The sequence below is a fragment of the Mesocricetus auratus genome, unplaced genomic scaffold (genome assembly GCF_017639785.1).
Source record: "Mesocricetus auratus isolate SY011 unplaced genomic scaffold, BCM_Maur_2.0 Super-Scaffold_100015, whole genome shotgun sequence".
Lineage (NCBI taxonomy): Eukaryota > Metazoa > Chordata > Mammalia > Rodentia > Cricetidae > Mesocricetus > Mesocricetus auratus.
The window spans coordinates 45,995,442-46,014,648 of NW_024429198.1; the positions used below are offsets into that span (position 1 = coordinate 45,995,442).

Below are 19,207 nucleotides of genomic sequence, written 5' to 3' on the forward strand. Positions count from 1 at the left end.
TGCTATGGTACTGGGTGCTGGGTGCTGGGTCCTGGGTGCTGTGGTGCTGTGGTGCTGGGTGCTGTGGTGCTGGATGCTGGGTGCTGTGGTGCTGTGGTGCTGGGTGCTGGGTGCTGGGTACTGTAGTGCTGGGTGCTGTGGTGCTGGGTACTGGGTGCTGGGTGCTGGGTGCTGTGGTTCTGGGTGCTGTGGTGCTGGGTACTGTGTGCTGGGTACTGTGGTTCTGGGTGCTGTGGTGCTGGGTACTGGGTGCTGGGTACTGTAGTGCTGGGTGCTGTGGTTCTGGGTGCTGGATGCTGTGGTTCTGGGTGCTGTGGTGCTGGGTGCTATGGTACTGGGTCCTGGGTGCTGTGGTGCTGGGTGCTATGGTACTGGGTCCTGGGTGCTGTGGTACTGTGGTGCTGGGTGCTGGGTGCTGTGGTGCTGTGGTGCTGGGTGCTGTGGTTCTGGGTGCTGTGGTGCTGTGGTGCTGGGTGCTGTGTTTCTGGGGAATGGGTGCTGTGGTGCTGTGGTGCTGGGTGCTGTGGTTCTGGGTAATGGGTGCTGGGGTGCTGGGTGCTGTGGTGCTGGGTAACGGGTGCTGGTCTGGAACCTAGAACTCTGTGTCTTAGACACGTCACACTGGGGACACTCATCTACCTCTTGTAAACCAAAGAAGATAGCTGCTCGACAGAGTCCACGCAGTCCTTTCCAGGTTTTCATCACAGCTCACACTTATTGGTCACGGATGTAATTCTTATGTGGACACTTTTGTCCAGTGTCATCATGCAGTGACAGACAACAGAGTTGCCAGAAAAATCACCTTTGCACAAGGTGGGAAACCAAAGGTGAGTCTAAGGCGTTACTCAAAAGATGCGCATGAATGAGTGTGTGTGTGTTCGTGTGTGTGTGTGTGTGTGTACATGTGTGTGTGTGTGTCTGGAGAAAAATCACCTTTGCATAAGGTGGGAAACCAAAGGTAAGTCTAAGGTGTTACTCAAAAGATGTGCATGAGTGTGTGTGTGTGTGTTCGTGTGTGTGTGTGTACATGTGTGTGTGTGTGTGTCTGAGTGAGAGACAGAGACAGAAAGAGACAATGCTTAAGCTTTGTTCCAAATCTCTTGTGAATGCTGGCAATTTTTTTACACACCGATGTTCTCCCATGTGAAATTGAAATAATAAAGCTAAAGTTCATGGGATTCCTGGGAGGACTAAAGGATCACAGATGTGTGGATCCCTTAGACAGGCCTTTTGTGGCGCACAGCATCTAATGGGGTGGCAGATTATTACTGCTGTCAGTAACAGGCCAGGTTCAAATCTTTATGGCATGATACAAAGTTAGCATCAATTTTTCAGCTTTTTATGAAACTTATGCCCTTAGACAAGTTAGTTCTTATGTTATCCCTACACAGTTCCACTCAAATGGAATTTTTATGGACTGTCTAAAATTGTTTTATTATCTCATAATTCTAAGTTACAAACTGGTAGTCTGCAGATGCTTTGCTTGGCCTGTATATGTGTATATATATATATATATATATATATACATATACATATATATATATATATATATTTTTGGTTTTTACGAGATAGGGTTTCTCTGTATTGTTTTGGAGGCTATTGGTCCAGCCCGGCCGGCCTCGAACTCACAGAGATCCGCCTGCCTCTGCCTCCCGAGTGCTGGGATTAAAGGTGTGCGCCACCACCGCCCGGCTACTTGGCCTGTATATTTTAAAGGAGAGTTTGTACCTATATTTGCTTATCTAGATATTTTACGCAAAAAATTGATTTTAAAAATAGGTTTTAAAAATGTTTTGGGTGACTGTGGACACCACCATGGAGGGCCTTACCCTCCTTGGGGAAATGAGGGGATATTGGGGGGGGGTTTGGTGGGAGGGCAAGGGAGGAGGTGGAGGGAAACGGAGAGGGACCTGGAATTGACATGTGAAGCAACCTTGTTTCTAATTTAAATTTAAAAATAAAAAAATATATAAATGTTTGGGGTGATTTTATTTTTTTTTTATTTTATAAGTTATGGGTGTTTTGCCTGCAGGTATGCCTGTGTCCCATGTGTGTGCAGTTCCCATGGAGGGCAGGGGAGGGTGTCGGGTCCTTTGGAACGGGAGTTACAAACTGTTGTGAGCCATCATGTGGGTGCTGGAAACCAAGCCTGGGTCCTGTGCAATAGCGGCCAGTGCTCTTAACTGCTGAGTGGTCTCTCCAGCCCTGAATTCTAGGTTATGCAGAAAAGAATTCTGAAGCGCACCCCTGTTGTGTCGCTGCAGCTTCCTGGAGTTGGGGAAGTTCTGACTCTGGATGGAGGGTGTATGCTGCAGGTCTCTGCCTCTGGCAAATAGTTGATGTGGTTTGCCTGGTTCTGCAGGCACCAGAGTGTTGCCCAGACGTTCAAGGTAATGGTTTCTTTCTCATATATCTTAGTAATTCCCAGCTCTTGGCTTGTTTTGTAGATTGTAGATGTAGGGATGGAGAGGCAGCCACATAATTGTCCCATCAACAGATTTCCTAGCCAGTTAGGCCTGCAAAGGCCCTAGAGGAATATCTGTAGCGCCACCTTCAGGGACTCTCCAGCAGGTGTGTTTGGAACTCAAGTTCATCTCCCCCTCTCTCAGTGGATTCAACTTACCTTTTCTAGCATGTGTGTCTGTCTCCAGTGCAGTCAAGCTGTACTCCACACAGTGTTTTATGCCAAGTTCAGAGGCAGCTTTCCTCTATGCCCATGGCAAACCCTGCTAGCACACACTTCCTGAATACCACCTCCCTGAGAATGTTTTCTCTGATTTTCCCCTGATAATTTGGCACTCTTCTAGCCCATGGTTCGTAAATAAGAAAATATGCACATCTCAGCGTGCTTTGGACTACAGTTAGATATGTAGATAGCCCCATTCTGCCACTGGATGTGTGAAGCCTGCTCACCACACCCCAGAAACCATGTCATAGTCATCAAAGTCTAACCCAAACCAAGGCACCAGTGTATTATATGGAATTCCTGAAGTATTCTGTCTCTAGCAATACATTTCCAATCTATGGAGAAGATGTATTGATAACCTACTTCAGGGGCTGGAGAGATGGGGGAGTGATTAAGGGTGCTTTCTACTTTTGCAAAAAAAAAAAAAAGTAGAGTTTGGTTTCCAGCACCCGTGTTATGTGGTTTACAACTGCCTAACTCCAGCTCTAAAGGATCTGAAACTCCACCTCCACACATGCACACACACACACACACACACACACACACACACACACACAGAGTAAATCTGAGAGACTCTATTTTAAGATCAGAGAGTTGAGTCAACAGATAAAGCCACTTGCCACCAAGCCTGACCACCCAGGTCCTATTTAGTCCCCAGGACCCTCATGGTATAAGGCAAGAACCGGCTGCCACAATTTATTCCTCAACCTCCACACAGCGTGGCACAGGTGTGCATTCAACAACAACAACATCCAAATAATTAAATGTAATGCCTTTTTAAAAGAATCTGTTTGTACTTCTTTGCTGTTATAACTTGAAACTTATTTTCCCTGAGTAGCATGGTTTTGTTTCTGCCCTCCTGTAAAAGCTTAAGGGAACATTAACATCCACTATGCTCTTTCCTTGATTTCTCAGAGTCTCGGTGACTTGAGAAACAATGTAACACCTGTGTGCTCATGCAGATGAGATGAAGGACTGGAATTAAAAGGCTCGGGTACACAGCCCCTGCCCCGTGCCTGGCTCTTATTCCTATGTGGAAAGTCACCCACGATTTGGAAACTGGTTTAGGCTTGCTCTATTTTTTTCCAAAGTTTTTCTGTTGTTGTTGTGGTTTTTTTTTTTTTATGAGACAGGGTTTCTCTGTATTGTTTTGGAGGCTGTCCGATCAGCCTGGCCTCGAATTCACAGAGATCCGCCTGCCTCTGCCTCCCGAGTGCTGGGATTAAAGGCGTGTGCCACCACCGCCCGGCCCAAAGTATTTCTTAAGAAAGAGCAGGTCAGAGAGTGTGGTTTGTCTGCCCCAGGCTAAACAACAAATGTATTTTTCTTAAAAAAAAAAAAAAGGTTACTTCAAGAATCAAAGGCCATTCAAAGAAGTACACATTTAAGATTTTATAACCAACAAGGTAAAAATTAATTGAGAAAAATACTGCCAATGAATGGCAAAACCATCAGACATGTATGAGGAGGAAAAGGAGATTCGTAGTCTTATATTATCACCCTATGGATTAATTAACAATTATAAGGAGAAAAATCAAATTTTACATTTCATGGAAGTCACTTTATGCAAGAGGCAAAAAGCTGGCCAGCCATGCTGGCCTGCCTTGATTCCTAGTACTCGAAATAGTGAGTTCCAGGCCAGCAAGGGCTACACAGTGAGGCCTTGTCTTAAACTATAACAGGAACAATGACAACAAAATTGTCATCATTAACATGGAGCAAGGCAACTCTTATGAAGTGAGGCAGTATGAACATGGCATCAGTGTTCCCGCAGACACAGAAAATCACCTCATGTGACTCTACCAACAAGGGACCAGTTAGGCAAATCCAAACCTTTGCTATAAAACAAGCAAGCTGGACTCTTTAGATGAGTTCTCCTCTCCAAGAAAAACATCTTGGAAGGACTCTAAAGAGATACATTAATAACTATCATATGCAATCCTTGATCAGCTTCACAGAGGGAAAGCACAGCTGTCTCAGGTTGCTATAAGCACAGCTGGCCACATCTGCATATGAACCATATATGGGATAGTGAACAATTAGTGAGAAGTTGAAGCTTTGGCCCACTTATGTTTCGACTGACCCAGTGTTTCTGAAGTACTTTAGTGTCTGAACGTGGAGGTTACAAAAGGAATCTTGGTTCCACTGAGCTGACCAAAATAGTCGCAGTCAGGGCACACAATTCTGTGAGCTATGCATACTTTTTCTTGGGGACAGTTCTAACTGCACAAAGGGGATGCTGGGTAACTATCAACTCTTGTGTTCATGTGTGTTCATGCGTGTGCCCTGTGTGTGAAGGCGGAGTGTGCCTTTTATTTAGAGTTGCTCCTTAGCCTGGAACTTCTCTGAGTAGACCAGACGAGCTGGCCAGCAAGCTCCAGGACTGCCTGTCTCCTCTTCCCATCCACCACTGAGGGGACCACAAGTGCACACTGTCCCAAGCCAGGCTTTTTGCATGGCTTCTGGGGCTCAGACACGCCGTCGTGTTTGCAAGGCACACTTCACTGACTGAGACACTTCCCTAGCACTAAATGTCAACTTAGTTGTCACGGGTGGAATCCTAGAGCGAGGTCCCTGTTTTAGTGATCTGGGGATATCTTGTCTAATGAAAACAGGCTGCTAGGAAAAAACCATGGTGGAATTCTCCTTCTAGTAGCACAGGGATGACATAGCAGCTCGCAGGAGCAGCCCTGGCTGTGTGCATTGGATTCTGCGGTTTATTAGCCTCATATAAGGGGGCAGGCACTATGGAAGGATGCGGAGGCCTGGTTGGCAGTCACTAAAGAAACTAAATGTTCAGGCTGCCTCTGCTTCAGAGAGGGGCAGCAGACATTAACGGCTTACTTTTCGTTCCAGTAGCGATGATATTTTCATTATTGGTGTCCTCAGGCACAGACTTTTTAATTTAAAACAGGAAGGTAAGTTCAGGATGGAAATAGCCCTTCACCACAGGGGCACCGCTGCACCAAAATCACATTATACCTTACCTGCCAATCTTAGCAGCACGCCCCGTGGTTTGGGGTGTCTGGAAGGAGGATATAAGAAAGGTATTGGGGAAGAGACCAGAGTCATCAGTGCCCAGAAAAAGCTGAGGGCACCTAGTTCTAAACTATGAGGGACACCCCAGTTTCTGTACCTTTGTGACTGGTAAGAAAGTGGTTGTTTTGCACCAACATTTCCCGTATTAGTTGTAAAGTTGTAACAGCCCTCTTCGAAGATCTTTTGCTGATACTCTGGTGGATTTACGTTGGCCACAAGTTTGTTGTCACTGTTCTCGTCAGGTGTGTTTTATGAACTTCTCCTCGGTCTGAACTGGTTATGTCTGTTCAGAAAACAACACAGCCACTGCACAGGTTGGGTGTGGCCTCGTATAGGACTGCACTTTCCATTGCTTGCTTCTCAGACAGAGCACTTGCAGTGGCACTTTGCCCGAGGGGTCTTAGCCACAGGGAGGCTAACAGCTGTGTGATTGGCAGCCACGTGGGTAAGCCGCTGTGGACATCATAGCCCTGCTGTCCCCCCCCCCCCCGCCCATGGCATCATGGGGCCGGAGCAGATCAGTCAAGGACAGTGTACACTTCAGGATCTCAGAGTCACAAGCAAGAACATAATATTCATCTGGTTCCCTCTGCAGCAAGATAACCCAAGTGTGACTGAAAAGTCTGTAGGACTAAAGACTACAGTCCAGGCATAGTGGTACAAATCTATAATCCCAGAATTTGAGGTGAAGGCAGAAGGGTGAGAAGTCAGGACCTTGATGGGTGACACAGGGATTCTGAGCCCTGCATGGGATAGCTGTGACTTGGGGAAGACCAGGACTGAGTGCTGTAGAGAGGAGGGCTGTAGGGAGGAGGGCTGTAGGGAGGGAGGGCTGTAGAGAGGGAGGGCTGTAGGGAGGGAGGATTGTAGGGAGGGAGGGCTGTAGAGAGGAGGGCTGTAGGGAGGAGGGCTGTAGGGAGGGAGGGAGGGCTGTAGGGAGGGAGGGCTGTAGGGAGGAGACACAGAGATTGGCCTGGGAAATATCACTTTTAGAATTCCTGCTTAGCTTGAAGGAGACCCTGGTTCCCATCCTCCTCCTCATCAGGAAGAAACAAGAGATTTCCCTTATTCAACAAGGAAGCACTGGCTGAGCTGGAGAACTGTGGGAACCCATCCACATCCGTATCTTTTCTGGCTTTACCTTTAAAGCTGGCTCCAGCTGTTAAGAACTCTTTCTGATAGCCAGAAAACAAAGCAAAAGGAAAACTCTCATTTTAATTCATCCTTATCCCAACACGTGTGTTCTACACAGAACTCATTTTTTAAACAGAGTTTATTGTATTTAATACATTATAAAATCTGAAAAAAACTGTAGGAAAGCAGCAGACTGAAACGGGAGATCTCTAGCAAGAAATAGCTCTGGCCCCTCTGCCAAACCATCAACGATCAGTGTAAAAACAAAGGGACAAAAAACTGCCACTCCCCAACAAACTACAGTTCAATCATCCTGGCTACGTGCCGCAGACGCAGTGTGCTCTTGAGTGATCCTCTGAATTCCCTCCTGGTCCCTACCTGATGAAACATGAAACCTCCACTTGCAAAGAAACACCAGTGGGGTGTTTTGTTTGTCTAAAAAAATTAAAGAAAAGGAAGAGATAAAGGAAAAAGAAACAATGGATGACTGTTGGCAATTGACAGTTTAAGGGGACTCTGTCCTCCCTGCTCATGGCTTATTTACTGGACAGAGACCCCAGAGGCCCAGGACACTCGTGGCTGGCCATTGCAGCACCCACCGTAGCTCTCTCTCTTTGCATTTCCTACCTTTTGACATATATATATATATATTTATATATATTTTTTTACATCTTGAGGATATCATGATTCCAATTGTTCCCATGTGAATACAGGTGTGATTTCTAGTGGATATAAATGTCTTTTATTCAATTTTAGCTTCAGAGCTTGGTTTACTGTCCCAGCTGCACACAAATGTTCCTTTTCGCATTTTCTTATTGGTTGAGTATGTTTTCTTTTTGCATAAGAAATATGTCTGTTCAGTCCAGTGGCTCCTGTTTTATCCGGATGACCGAGGGTACGCGGGGTGTCCGCCTCAGTTCCCGTCGGAGGACATATTCACTGAACTGGGACGAGTCCACCCCTCCCCCACAGGAACCCACAATTTCAAATCCTCTTTGCTGCAACCGCTCGAGGACCTGTGAAGAAAACAAGATAGGCATTTACTTAGGGGCAAGGCAAGTTCATTGGCCACATATACGCACCAAAGATGTGTTCCAAAGCTCCATTCACGGTACATTCAGGAATGAAGGCGACAGTTTTCATTTCTAGTATTCCCCAGATTAAGCTATTTCCAGCAGGGTCCGTCGCTCACTTGTAGAGTGTTTGGCCAGCATGAACAAAGCCTGACTTAGACCCCTAGTACCACAAACAAGAAGGTACGGTAGATGTCTGCTGTAGCCTAAATTAATTGAAATTAGTTATTCAGTGCCGAAGTCAGATGCTAGCCAGATCCTTGCATGTGCTATACTTCATCACAGGATGCCACCCCTGTGACCCCAAGACAGGGAGGAAGGCATCTAACTGAGCACTGTCTCTTTGGCAATCCCACAGGCAGTTCACTGGACAGAATCAAATCCTGCCGTCTCTAAAGGCAAGGGGCACTATAAACCAAAACTTTAGACACAAGCTTGCTTCAACTTCTTTTTTTTGAGTGGAGTGAAATGCTGCCAACTAACTCTCGAAATGTCAGTGATGTATGGTGGGCCATGTGTTTGTGACATTCACCACTGGGAAGGCAGAGGCAGGAGGAAGGCAGGAGGATCAAGTGTGTGGGACCAGCCTGGGCTACACATTTGCGAGTCTGGCTGAAAATAAGCAAGCAGACCCCTAAATATAACTCAGCAAGGCAATCCTAATTATAATGAATTGATTAATTAATTCATTAAATATAGTGCTGGGGACTGAACCCAAGATCTTGTGCATGCTAGGCATGAGCTCCATGACTGACCTACATGTCCTCTGGCCTCTTAATTATCGTTTCTTATCTCCAACTTTTATACAGAATATAGAAGCAAAATAATGCACGAGAGGAGACTGGAAAAACAAGAGTATGTGTTCCAGAAATACAAAGACAGAACAGTTGCAAGCCCTCTCCACAGGCAGCACTTGGTTGGTACAGGTGAATTCACTGTGCACATCCTTGCCCATCAGCCTAGTGACAGGGTGATGGGACCCTCCCCTAAGTTCTGCTGAATACAACGGGGGAGCCAGAACTGCCAGCAGAATTCTCTAGCAGAGGAGGGAATGGAACCTGTCAGTGAACATTGCCCCAGTGTGCCTTAAAAGGATCTTCGCCCATTAGGAGAGGACTTAAGAGCTTGAGAACCATCGGACAGCAACAAACCTTATTCTGATGCTTATTTCCCCCAGGGGTCTTACGGACACAGGTTGTCTTTCTCCCCAGAGGTTAGCATACACAGAATGTGAGTGGTGTGCGGTAAGACCCAGTGCTGGCTTGCATACAGCCAAGTGAATGTTCCAATGCTGTGTGAACAGCTTAGAAAGTCATTGAGTCATTGGTTTTTTCTACTTTTTGTGTGTTTGTTTATTTATGTATTATCTGCCTCCTCTCTCTCTCTTTGTGTGTGTGTGTGTGTGTGTGAGTGTGTCACCTCTTTTGTACCACATGGGTCTCAGCAACGGAACTCAAGTCACCAGTCTTGAAAGCAAGTACCTCTACCAGGTGAGCTAATGCACAGGCTGGTTAAACACCAAGTCCATAAGAGCAAAGTTCCTTGGGTTTAGAAACCTTTTAGGAGCATGTAAGTGGCAGGGTAGATCTGCATGTACCTGATGCCCTGTCCCTAAGTCTCTGTGAACTGACAGACAGGTGTCTGCCTTTTGGTGGCGGGTGGAGTGGGAAGCAAGAATGGGTTGGGGCCATGGGAGTGGTGAAGGTGACACACGTGGGGTTTCCACAGCTGATCTGTCAATGCATCAGGCATACGGAAGACAGAAGGTGCTTACTGGCCAGGGGAGGGACTGACACCGTCTCAGTCTGGCTTTGGATGCTGTGGTTGGTTCTATGGGCACCTGGCAGGCTGTGTGGGAGGACAAAGGCCTCGAGGCTTCACAAGCATTTGGCGTGTGTGTGTGTGTGTGTGTGTGTGTGTGTGTGTGTGTGTGTGTAGCCCTGTATGACCACCTCACACCACCAGGCGGTGCCATCCACACAGGTGAGAATGCAGCTATTGCCTGCCCTCTGGAACCCTAGTGAGACTGGGTGCCTTTCTCTGGATGCTGGCAGGTCTTATTTTTCCGAGTTTCCTGCTATTCTGCCCAGGGACACCTGCTTTGTAAAATTATAAACACCGTGTAACAATTTCCCTGAGGCAGCAGGATCCTGTGAGCATTTCTAGCTTTTAAACTCTTGGAGAGCACTTGGTGGTGCTGGGGGTGGAACACAGATACACCATGCATTTGCTAGGTAGGCGCTTTGCCACTGAGCTAGTCCCAGCCCAGTGTTGACTAAACAGTGAACAATGTCATGAGCCAGTTCCAACTCTCTCTAGTGGGGACATTTTCGGCTGACTGCCTCTAACAGAGTCCAATCGCAGGGCTCTGGGGGGAGACTCACGTGTGTCTCTGTCTTCTCACAGCAAGGCAGAGTTGCTGACAGAGGATAGTGACCCCCTGACCACAGCCCAGGAGAGAGCAGATTAGATGCTCACCACACTGAGTTTAGAAACAGCACTTATCAGCATCTAATTCCACCCAATGCTTTTTCTTCTCCCAAAGATGGCTCCACCTCAGAGCATAACAGTTCCATTCTACTTCCCTCAGAAACCTGTCAGGCTTCTTATAACCCCTAGCCACAGTCAGAAACGCTTGTGAGACCAGAAGTTAAGACACCCAGAGATCATCGCTTTGTAACTCACCTCCTTTCTCTATTACCATCTACTGTTTGGAATTTTCTTTTAAGACAGGGACTCGTGTAGACAAAGCTGGCCTTGGGCTTGTTAATCAGCTGAAGAAGGCCTTGAATTTCTTTATTTCAATTTATTTATATGTATATGTGTGTCTGCTTGTCAATATGCACATTGTTTGTGTATAGTTGCCCAAGGAGGACAGGAGGATCACCAGAACGGGAGTTGCAGGTTGTGAGCCAACCAATGTGGGGTGCTGGGTACTGAACCTAGGTGGTCTTAACTGCTGGGTCATCTCTTAGCCCTGACCTTGAGTTTCTGATCCTCTTGCCTATACCTGCCAAGTGCTAGAATTAGAGGGATGCACCACAACTCCTGGTTACTAAGAACAGACCAGTGCCCAATGCATGCTAGGTAAGCCTTCTACCGACTGATCTACATCCTTGGACCCTGGAGTATTTATTTTAGAACACAAGTTACAGCAGTTTCCTCTTCTGTTCAAAATCTCCACTGACTCTCCACCCATCTCACTGACTTTCTATTTGTCTCACACAAACAAATGAACCTAACACCAAACACAACAACACTTCTCCCCGCAAACCCTACTAACACAGAAAATCCCAAGTGCCGACAGCACTCTCTGAGGCTCACTCCCTCTGATCCCTTTTCAAGTGACATTCCTGATAGCACTCAACATGCCTAGGGCACTCCCACTGTGGGCCCTTTACAACCTGATCATCCTACCTGGAAGACCACTAGGGGTTCGGCATGAAGTGCACCCCACAGGGCTTGGGCATAGAAAGCCTGTTCTCCAGCTGGTACACTAACCTGATTCCTTGATTCACTGATGGTGTCCCAGTGAATGGGCTGTTATGGTGGCCAGGAAAAAAAAGAGGGCAGCAAAGAGGAAGATGTACCCCTCAAAAGTACCTTCAAGTGAGCGACTTTCTCCAACCAGGCCCCACCTCCTTAATAGCCAAAATAAATTACTCTGAAGTTGTTTCTCTTAGGTAATGGTTACAGTGACAAACACTAACACAAACACTGTGCCTGCGATGTCCTCTTACTACTATTTGGGCAGTATTTATGTTGGTTTATGTCTGCCCCCACCCCACTTCTGAGACAAAAACTCCACAAACAGAGTTGTTGTCTTGCTTTCTTCTGTATCACCTGTATTCATGATAGTTTCACTCAGTATTGAGCACATAATAGGTGCTCAATAAAGACGTGGATTTATGGGACGGATGCTGTGGAGACTGAAAAACCACCTACCCAATATAAGTACTGCACATGATAATCCCTCAGCTCCCTGGAAGAAAGGCACTATGGAAGAAAGGTTAAATGAGAGCTTTGAGAATGACATTGATGCCATACAGAATATGATGACATACCTGGACTGAGTTGAGGTGACAGTAGCCATTTAGTGGGAACCTGATGACATGTGTTGAGTCGTGATTCCAGCCTGCATTGACGGAGTTGCACATGACATCGCCAATCTCTGGAAATACTTCTTCTATTAAGGACTTGTCCCCACTAAGTGTGATCCTTTCTCCCAGGTCAGGAGCCACACGCACCACGAGGCACTCACAGGGCCGTGAAAAGCGGCCAGTTTCTCTGTCCTGTTTCCATCGCTCCATCTCCAACAACATTGGCTGAAGTTGAAAATATTTTGCTTCTTCATATAACAAAGTATAGTCCTGGGGGGAATAAAAAGGCATTTTACAGCGGGAGAAACATACATAGGGTGATGAAAACAGTTGTGCTTTCTGTTGCTTAGGATCTTGCTAGGTAGCCCAGGTTGCCCTTGAACTCATGATCCTCCACCCGCCACCACCCCACAAGTGTTGGAACTACAGATGTGTGTAATACTTGTGCACTGTAGTTGTGCACTCACAGCAGCTGTGGCTGTCTGCAGATTCTAGCAAGGAGGGAGAAGGGTTCACAAGCCCCCCTACCCCCCAGCTGAGGAGCTGTTGACAACTGATGGCCGCAAGGAGAGGGAGAGTGTTTTCTTTAAGGGAGTGGTCCTGGGTGGATTGACCATGCTCCAGTGGGTGGTCAGCTGGGCAGAATGTGAGGCTCCACATTCATGAGCAGATGGACAGTATAGACTGGACTTAATGGGTCGTTACAGAAAAGAGGACATCAAATTGGAGTCGGTGTAGACTTGTGAGGAGTTGGGGGAAGGAGTGGGAATCAAAATACAATCTTGCATGCACGTATGAAATTACCAAATAACTAATTTTAAATGTTAATGTTAAAAAAGAAATTGATGATCTCTGTGAGTTCGAGACCAGCCTGGTCTACAAGAGCTAGTTCCAGGACAGCCTCCAAAGCCACAGAGAAACCCTGTCTTGAAAACCAAAACCAAAACCAAACAAACAAAACACAAAGAAATTGATGTTTATTCACTTGGGTTGTATTTCAATAACCAAATCTAAATACAAACATTTCAGTTACAACACATTGGTAAAGACTCATTCACTCACTCATCATTCACTGTGCTGGCTAGATTTATGTCAGCTTATCACAAACTATATCATCTGAGAAGAGGGAAGCCCAAATGAGAGAATGCCTCCACAAGATTGGGCTGTGGGCCTGCCTGTAGAGCATTTTCTGAATTAGTGACCAATGGGGGAGGGTCCAGGCCACTGTGGGTGGTGCTATCCCTGGGCTTGTGCACCTGTGTTTATAAGAAAGCAGGCTGAGCAAGCCATGGAGAGCAAGTTGGTAAGCAGCACCCGCCATGGCCTCTGCATCAGCTCCTGCCTCCAGGTCCCTGCCCTGCTTGGGTTCCTGTCCTGACTTCCTTTGATGATCAACGATATGGAAGTGTAAGTCAAATGAACCATTTCCTCCTCACGTTGCTTTGGTCCTGGTGTTTCATTATAGCAATAGAAACCCTAACCAAGGCATTCATTCATTTTATTAATGATATAGGGGATTAAGAGTTAGCAGATGGGCCTGTTTAAGAGCTTTTCGTGAATGAAGTCCTCAAATCGCCTACAACATCAGGCACCATCCTTATTCCCATCACACAAATGAAAAACTGAAACATGAAAGGATTCACTTTCTTCTTTTAGTTCCAAAATGCACCTGGGCATTTCAAGCTGGATGGTGATGTAGTAATCTAAAATTAATCTGCACTCATGGAACATGCATGAAGTTGGGCTCAGCTGCAGATACTCGTGGGCCCCTGGTCCTTGCCACCTTCAGAACCCGTCGTGGGAAGCTGTAGAAAGAAGGCGGCACAGCCTGGGGACAGCCTTGAGTGGGTGTCCACAGGACGTGCATGCAGCTTTGACTTAAACTTGGGCGTTGGCATGTGATGGTTTAGGCGAGGCTGGTAGAGATCTGGAAGGTTCTTCCCCCGCCCCTGCCACCTGTCAGAGTTGTCTCAAAGCAGAGATGTCAACAACACACAACCCTGACTCCTGTGAACCGGATGAGAAAGGGTGACTCGGCCATTTCTGAAACACTTAGACGTGGGTTCTTTTCCTCAGGTCATGTACCCGAGGCCTGAATGAAAGCCCCGGATCTATGGGATAGGCACTGAAGTACACACAGGAGCCACTGAAAGAGAAGACAAAGGGAACGGGGCAAGGACTGGATGGAGAGGCAGCATGGGAAGCAATGTAGACAAGCAGGTCAATATTATGTCTCAGCGTAGCTATGGTCACAATCATCCCTGGGTGTGAGATAAGGGGATACTTGCCCAGACATGTCCACTGAGAATGCTTTAACCAGATGACAAAGTCATTGCTGCCTTCCTTCCATGAGCCCAAGATGACAGCTGGTGCTGGCTATACACACGAGAGTCAGCTCTGTAAATACATGGCCTTGTGCTTCTAAGAGCAATGAACAGCCCAGAAGCAGAGGATAGGCCAGAACTATATCTACAATTCTCTCTCTCTCTCTCTCTCTCTCTCTCTCTCTCTCTCTCTCTCTCTCTCTCTCTCTCTCTGTCTCTGTCTCTGTCTGTCTGTCTGTCTGTCTGTCTCTCTCTCTGTGTCTGTCTCTCTCTCTGTCTCTCTCTCTGTCTCTCTCTCTCTCTCTCTCCCTCCTCTCCTCTCCCAAAGAAGCAGTAACCATGGCAGTAGCTTCACTCATGTCTTCCTGAGCGACCAGGAGAATGGTACAATGGTATCGGAGGGGCTCTCATTGCACATCGAGAAATAAGGACAAGGTGTAAGATGCTGTCAGGGACACTCATCTCGAAGAATCTGATACATTTTTACTCTGCCTTTCACTTCCCAGTAAAGGGAGCTCTGTCAACCCTTCTGCTGCTGTTTCTATCTGCATGGCCTCCTGACTCCAGGGCACCATTTGGTTTTTAAGAAATTGAGAATTAGCTGAGATGCATCCACTCTCAAGATAGGGCAAAATCAAGCTGGATATGTTTACATACGTATAAATCACAGAATTTTTGAGCTGGAGGCAGGAGGATCAGGAGTTCAAAGCCAGTCTAGGCTATATGTTTCAAGACATAAGAGCAAAGGAACAGGGTGGGTGTGGGGTGCACACCTTTAATCCCAGCACTCGGGAGGCAAAGACAGGAGGATATGTGTGAGTTCAAGGCCAGTCTGGTCTACAAAGTGAGTTCCAGAACAGTCAAGGCTACAACAGAGAAATCCAACCAACCAGCCACCAAAAAGAGCAAAAGAACAATAATAACAAAACCTAGGGACCCCATGCCAAGCCTTAAGGACAGGAGACAGGAGACTTGGGTTTCTATGCTGCTGCCCAGGTCTCCACTCCAGACTTTGTTATTTTTAAATTATAGTGACTGCAAGATACTGACCTGGAATACTTATTAAGATGAGCATTCTCAAAGAGATTTAGAAACAGAGCGGAGGCCTTGGGAGGAACAGAGTGGTTGTGTAAGTGTGGGTACCCAAGGAAATAAGCCAGGCGGCATTGCCATTCCAGCTCTGGGCATGTGGAAACAAGTGGATCCCCGAGGCTCACTGGCCATCCAGCCCAGTGTCAGCACATTTCAGGAAGTAAGATCCCTGTCTCAACGACAAGTAAAGCGGATGAAGTCCTGAGGAACAGCACCTGAGGATGACCTCCGGCCTCCAAGTGGGTATACATGTATTCCTGTGCATGTACACACTCATGTACACGCCCCCAAAACAAAACCCAGAATCCACAATAGTAGATACTTTGGAGGTTGACAAGCTAGGATTGAAAGTTCTAGGCCAGCCCAGGCAACTTAAGTAGATCCTGCCTTTAAACAACAGGAAAACAGCTGGGCGGTGGTGGCGCACGCCTTTAATCCCAGCCCTCGGAAGGCAGAGGCAGGCAGATCTCTGTGAGTTCGAGGCCAGCCTGGTCTACAGAGCGAGTTCCAGGATAGCCTCCAAAGCCACAGAGAAACCCTGTCTCGAAAACAACAACAACAACAAAACAAAAAACAAAAACAAAACAGGAAAACCTAAAGAAAACTCAGGGATGTAACTAAGTAGCATAATACCTAACATAACATGAGTAAGGCTCAAACCCTAGCATTGCAACACATGCACACACACACACACACACACACACACCCCAAAAAGACCATAACTGAGGGTTGTACAATTAGAGGGGAATGCCGCTTATTTGCCCACATGGTATTTTACTAACCAGCATGAGTTCTATTAATGTACATAGGCTTCCTAAAGCCACCAGGCCTTCCAACCAAGTAAAGATGCCGAGAACGGCCTGTTTGCCCAACTTGACCCCAGGGAGAAATCTGTCCCACACCACTGAACAGTCATTGGGACTCTGGCTGAATCCTTCCAGCCACTGGAAGTTGGCTCTAATAAGTCACAGTACTTATAGGTTTTGGCAGCTTTGATTGTTATAAATGGTGGCAATAGAAAGACCTGAACTTTCCAATGCTACCAACCTGTTTGTTCTAATTCTCTCTGGAGTTATGGTGATCAAAAAAAATGTTTTAGTTTAAGAAGTAATGGGCTGGGCAGTGGCGGCAAATGCCTTTAATCCCAGCACTTGGGAAGCAGAAACAGGCAGATCTCTGTGAGTTCAAGTCCATCCTGGTCTACAAAGAGAGTTCCAAGACAGCCAGGACAGTTACACAGAAAAACCCTGTCTTGGAAAACAAAAACAAAAACAAAAAACCCTACCCCCCAATAATAAACACAATAATAGATAGATAGATACAGGTAGGTGGGAAAAAAAGGTAATGGGTTTCACTGTGACACTTCCACGAAGATGTCTCACTATGCTGGGCTTCTGCTTGTCCCTGCATCACCTTCTCCCCACTCCTGCCCCTTCTTGCTGGTCCCCTTCCTCCCTGACAAACAGGGTGGCCCCTCGGCTTCCATTTCCCTCACAGTCCCTCCATTCCATTCAGACCTCCTTCCTCTCCCAAAGTCCCTCTCTTATTTATCTCCCTCTCCCCGTCTCTGTCTCTGTCTCTGTCTCTCTCTCTCACACACACACACCCCTAGATCCTGTATACAAAAATAAATGTGACGCTAGTGCTTAATTTGATTAACACGCCCCCTAGTTTTATTCTTTCTCCTTACATGACTTTGGGCCTCTCTACCGCTGAATAAAATTCCACTGTGTGTGTACACTACACTTTCTTCTTAAAACTTTTATTTATCATTGTATGTGTGTCATGTACGTGTACGGGCCAATGTGTGCTGTGTTGTGTGTGTGGGGATCAGAGGACAATTGTGTACAGTCAGTGGGTTTGAGACTGGGGTTTTATCAGCTCTGCGATGGGCATCTGAGACTGGGGTTTTATCAGCTCTGCGATGGGCATCTGGGACTGGGGTTTTATCAGCTCTGCGATGGGCATCGGGCTGGCTGTGTGTCTTGGCAATGGTGACGTATTAAGCACGGATGAGCAAGCACCTGTGTCGAGCTGACTTCGGTTCCTTTGGCTGCTTGCGCAAGTCCATTACACGTAGTTTTGCTTTTGTTTTGGGCTCCTGCACAGTGATCTCCATAGTGGTTACACCGGCGAGTCTTCCCACCAGCAGTGTATAAGGGCTCCCCTCTCCCCACATTCTCACCAATACTTGTTGTCATTGGTTTCCTTTGCTGACGCTGGAAAGCAAATCTTAACTGTACTTCCTGACAGCTCAGGGTGTTGAACATGATTTCAAAAGAATTTCTTTTATCTTGTAGCTTGTAAATATCCTTGAGATTTGACTGCAAGACCCGAAACTCTAGCATTGCTAGACAAAACACTTTTAATATGCATAGAAAGGACTTTCTGAACTGACCAATAGGATTGCACGAAGCCAAAGTTCTATGCAGCCCAGAGGGCAGCGGGGCAGCCATGGAGTGGGAGCAAACCTCTACCAGCTACATCTGACAGGGGATTAATACCTAGGATAAGTAAAAACCTGCAAAAATTAAACACCCCAAAACAGAGTAGACAGTTCTCAAAGGTAGAGAAACAAATGGCCAGAAAAGTAGAGAAAGAGTCCCACACCCTTAGTGGTCAGAGCTGTTGTGATTTTACCTTTTGCTGCTGGCCTGCCTGCCCTTGGGACATTGCAGCCTGGCATCATACATGCTGAAGCTAACCTCCCAGGTGTCCTTCATTTGCTGTGGCTCTGGGGGCCTCATCGGCCACTTGGACTTGGCATTGTTGATATGCTCCCTGACACCCCAACAGCACACATCACTGAGGTGCACAGACAGCCTCTGCTCAGCTGTCGCTGCTAAGGACACCGATCGCTGACGGCCAGGATGGAAGAGGTAAAGGGGGGAGCCTTTGTCCCCGCTTCCCAGCTTGCATGGCGTGAAGTGGCCCATGCGTTCTCCACCACCTAGGATGTAGCTTTCCAAATCCATGAGCCAAAACAAACCGTTCCTTAACAAAAATAACAAACATTGTGATATCGGCAATTCTCATAGTCCTGGTCAAAGGCTACGCTGGAGTCTACAATGGCTTTTTAAGGATGAGTCCTTCCACGGCTCCGGCAGAAACCTACTCCCCCCACCCCACCCCTGCTTCCCAGTTTCCAGAGGTTGTCCACAGTCTGGTGGACTCAGCTTCTTCCCTCCCGCTGCCTTCTTGCCATATCTTTTCCCGACTCTGACCTTCCTGCCTCCTCTTGTACTTTTAAGAACCCTGGTGACACAGCATACCCAGGTAATATGGGGTCATCTCCCCAACTCGAGTGACTAGTTTGATCAAATTTTAAGCCCTTTACCATGTAGGGAGTTAGGGCTTGGCTGTCAATGCTGCTGCTCTGCCTGCCCTCCAGGGCAAAGGTCATCCTCTCTTGGCACCCCATCTCTGTTTCTAGAGGAATCTCTGAGCCTCCTTCACAAGGGCTGCTTTGGTCTAGATCCTCGTTTGAAGTCCGGGAGTGTTCTGAGAGCTTCCATAATTCCCCACTCTAACTTTGTGCTGTGGGGTTTGAACTTTTTCTAACTGAAGACATTGATTCCTTCATCCAACACCCTGTGCCACTCTGAGCTGGGCGGTCTGTTCCTATGTGGATCATGGCGCAAAGTAACAAGTCATCAGGGCTGGACACAAGGCTTTGTGGGGTTCAGGCTGTAAATCGAGACTGGACTTCACTGCTCAGCGGTTATGAAGCCGTCTTATAGCTGTGGCACTTGGTAGGGG

The 19,207-nt window shown here is 47.0% G+C and overlaps 1 protein-coding gene across 3 annotated transcripts in view; it reads right to left on the reverse strand.

The window, feature by feature from the left end:
* Positions 1-6,980: 6,980 nt before the first annotated feature.
* The window catches only part of Kctd1 (potassium channel tetramerization domain containing 1), a 196,493-nt gene continuing 184,266 nt past the window's right edge, over positions 6,981-19,207 (reverse strand). For all 3 annotated transcript variants that reach the window (XM_021234967.2, XM_005065361.4, XM_005065360.4), the window contains exons 4-5: positions 11,997-12,302; positions 6,981-7,875 (exon numbers count right to left, since the gene is read on the reverse strand). In XM_021234967.2, coding sequence (XP_021090626.1) covers positions 7,717-7,875; positions 11,997-12,302 — 465 coding nt within the window. In that variant the 3' untranslated portion in view covers positions 6,981-7,716. The remainder of the gene's footprint in view (positions 7,876-11,996; positions 12,303-19,207) is intronic.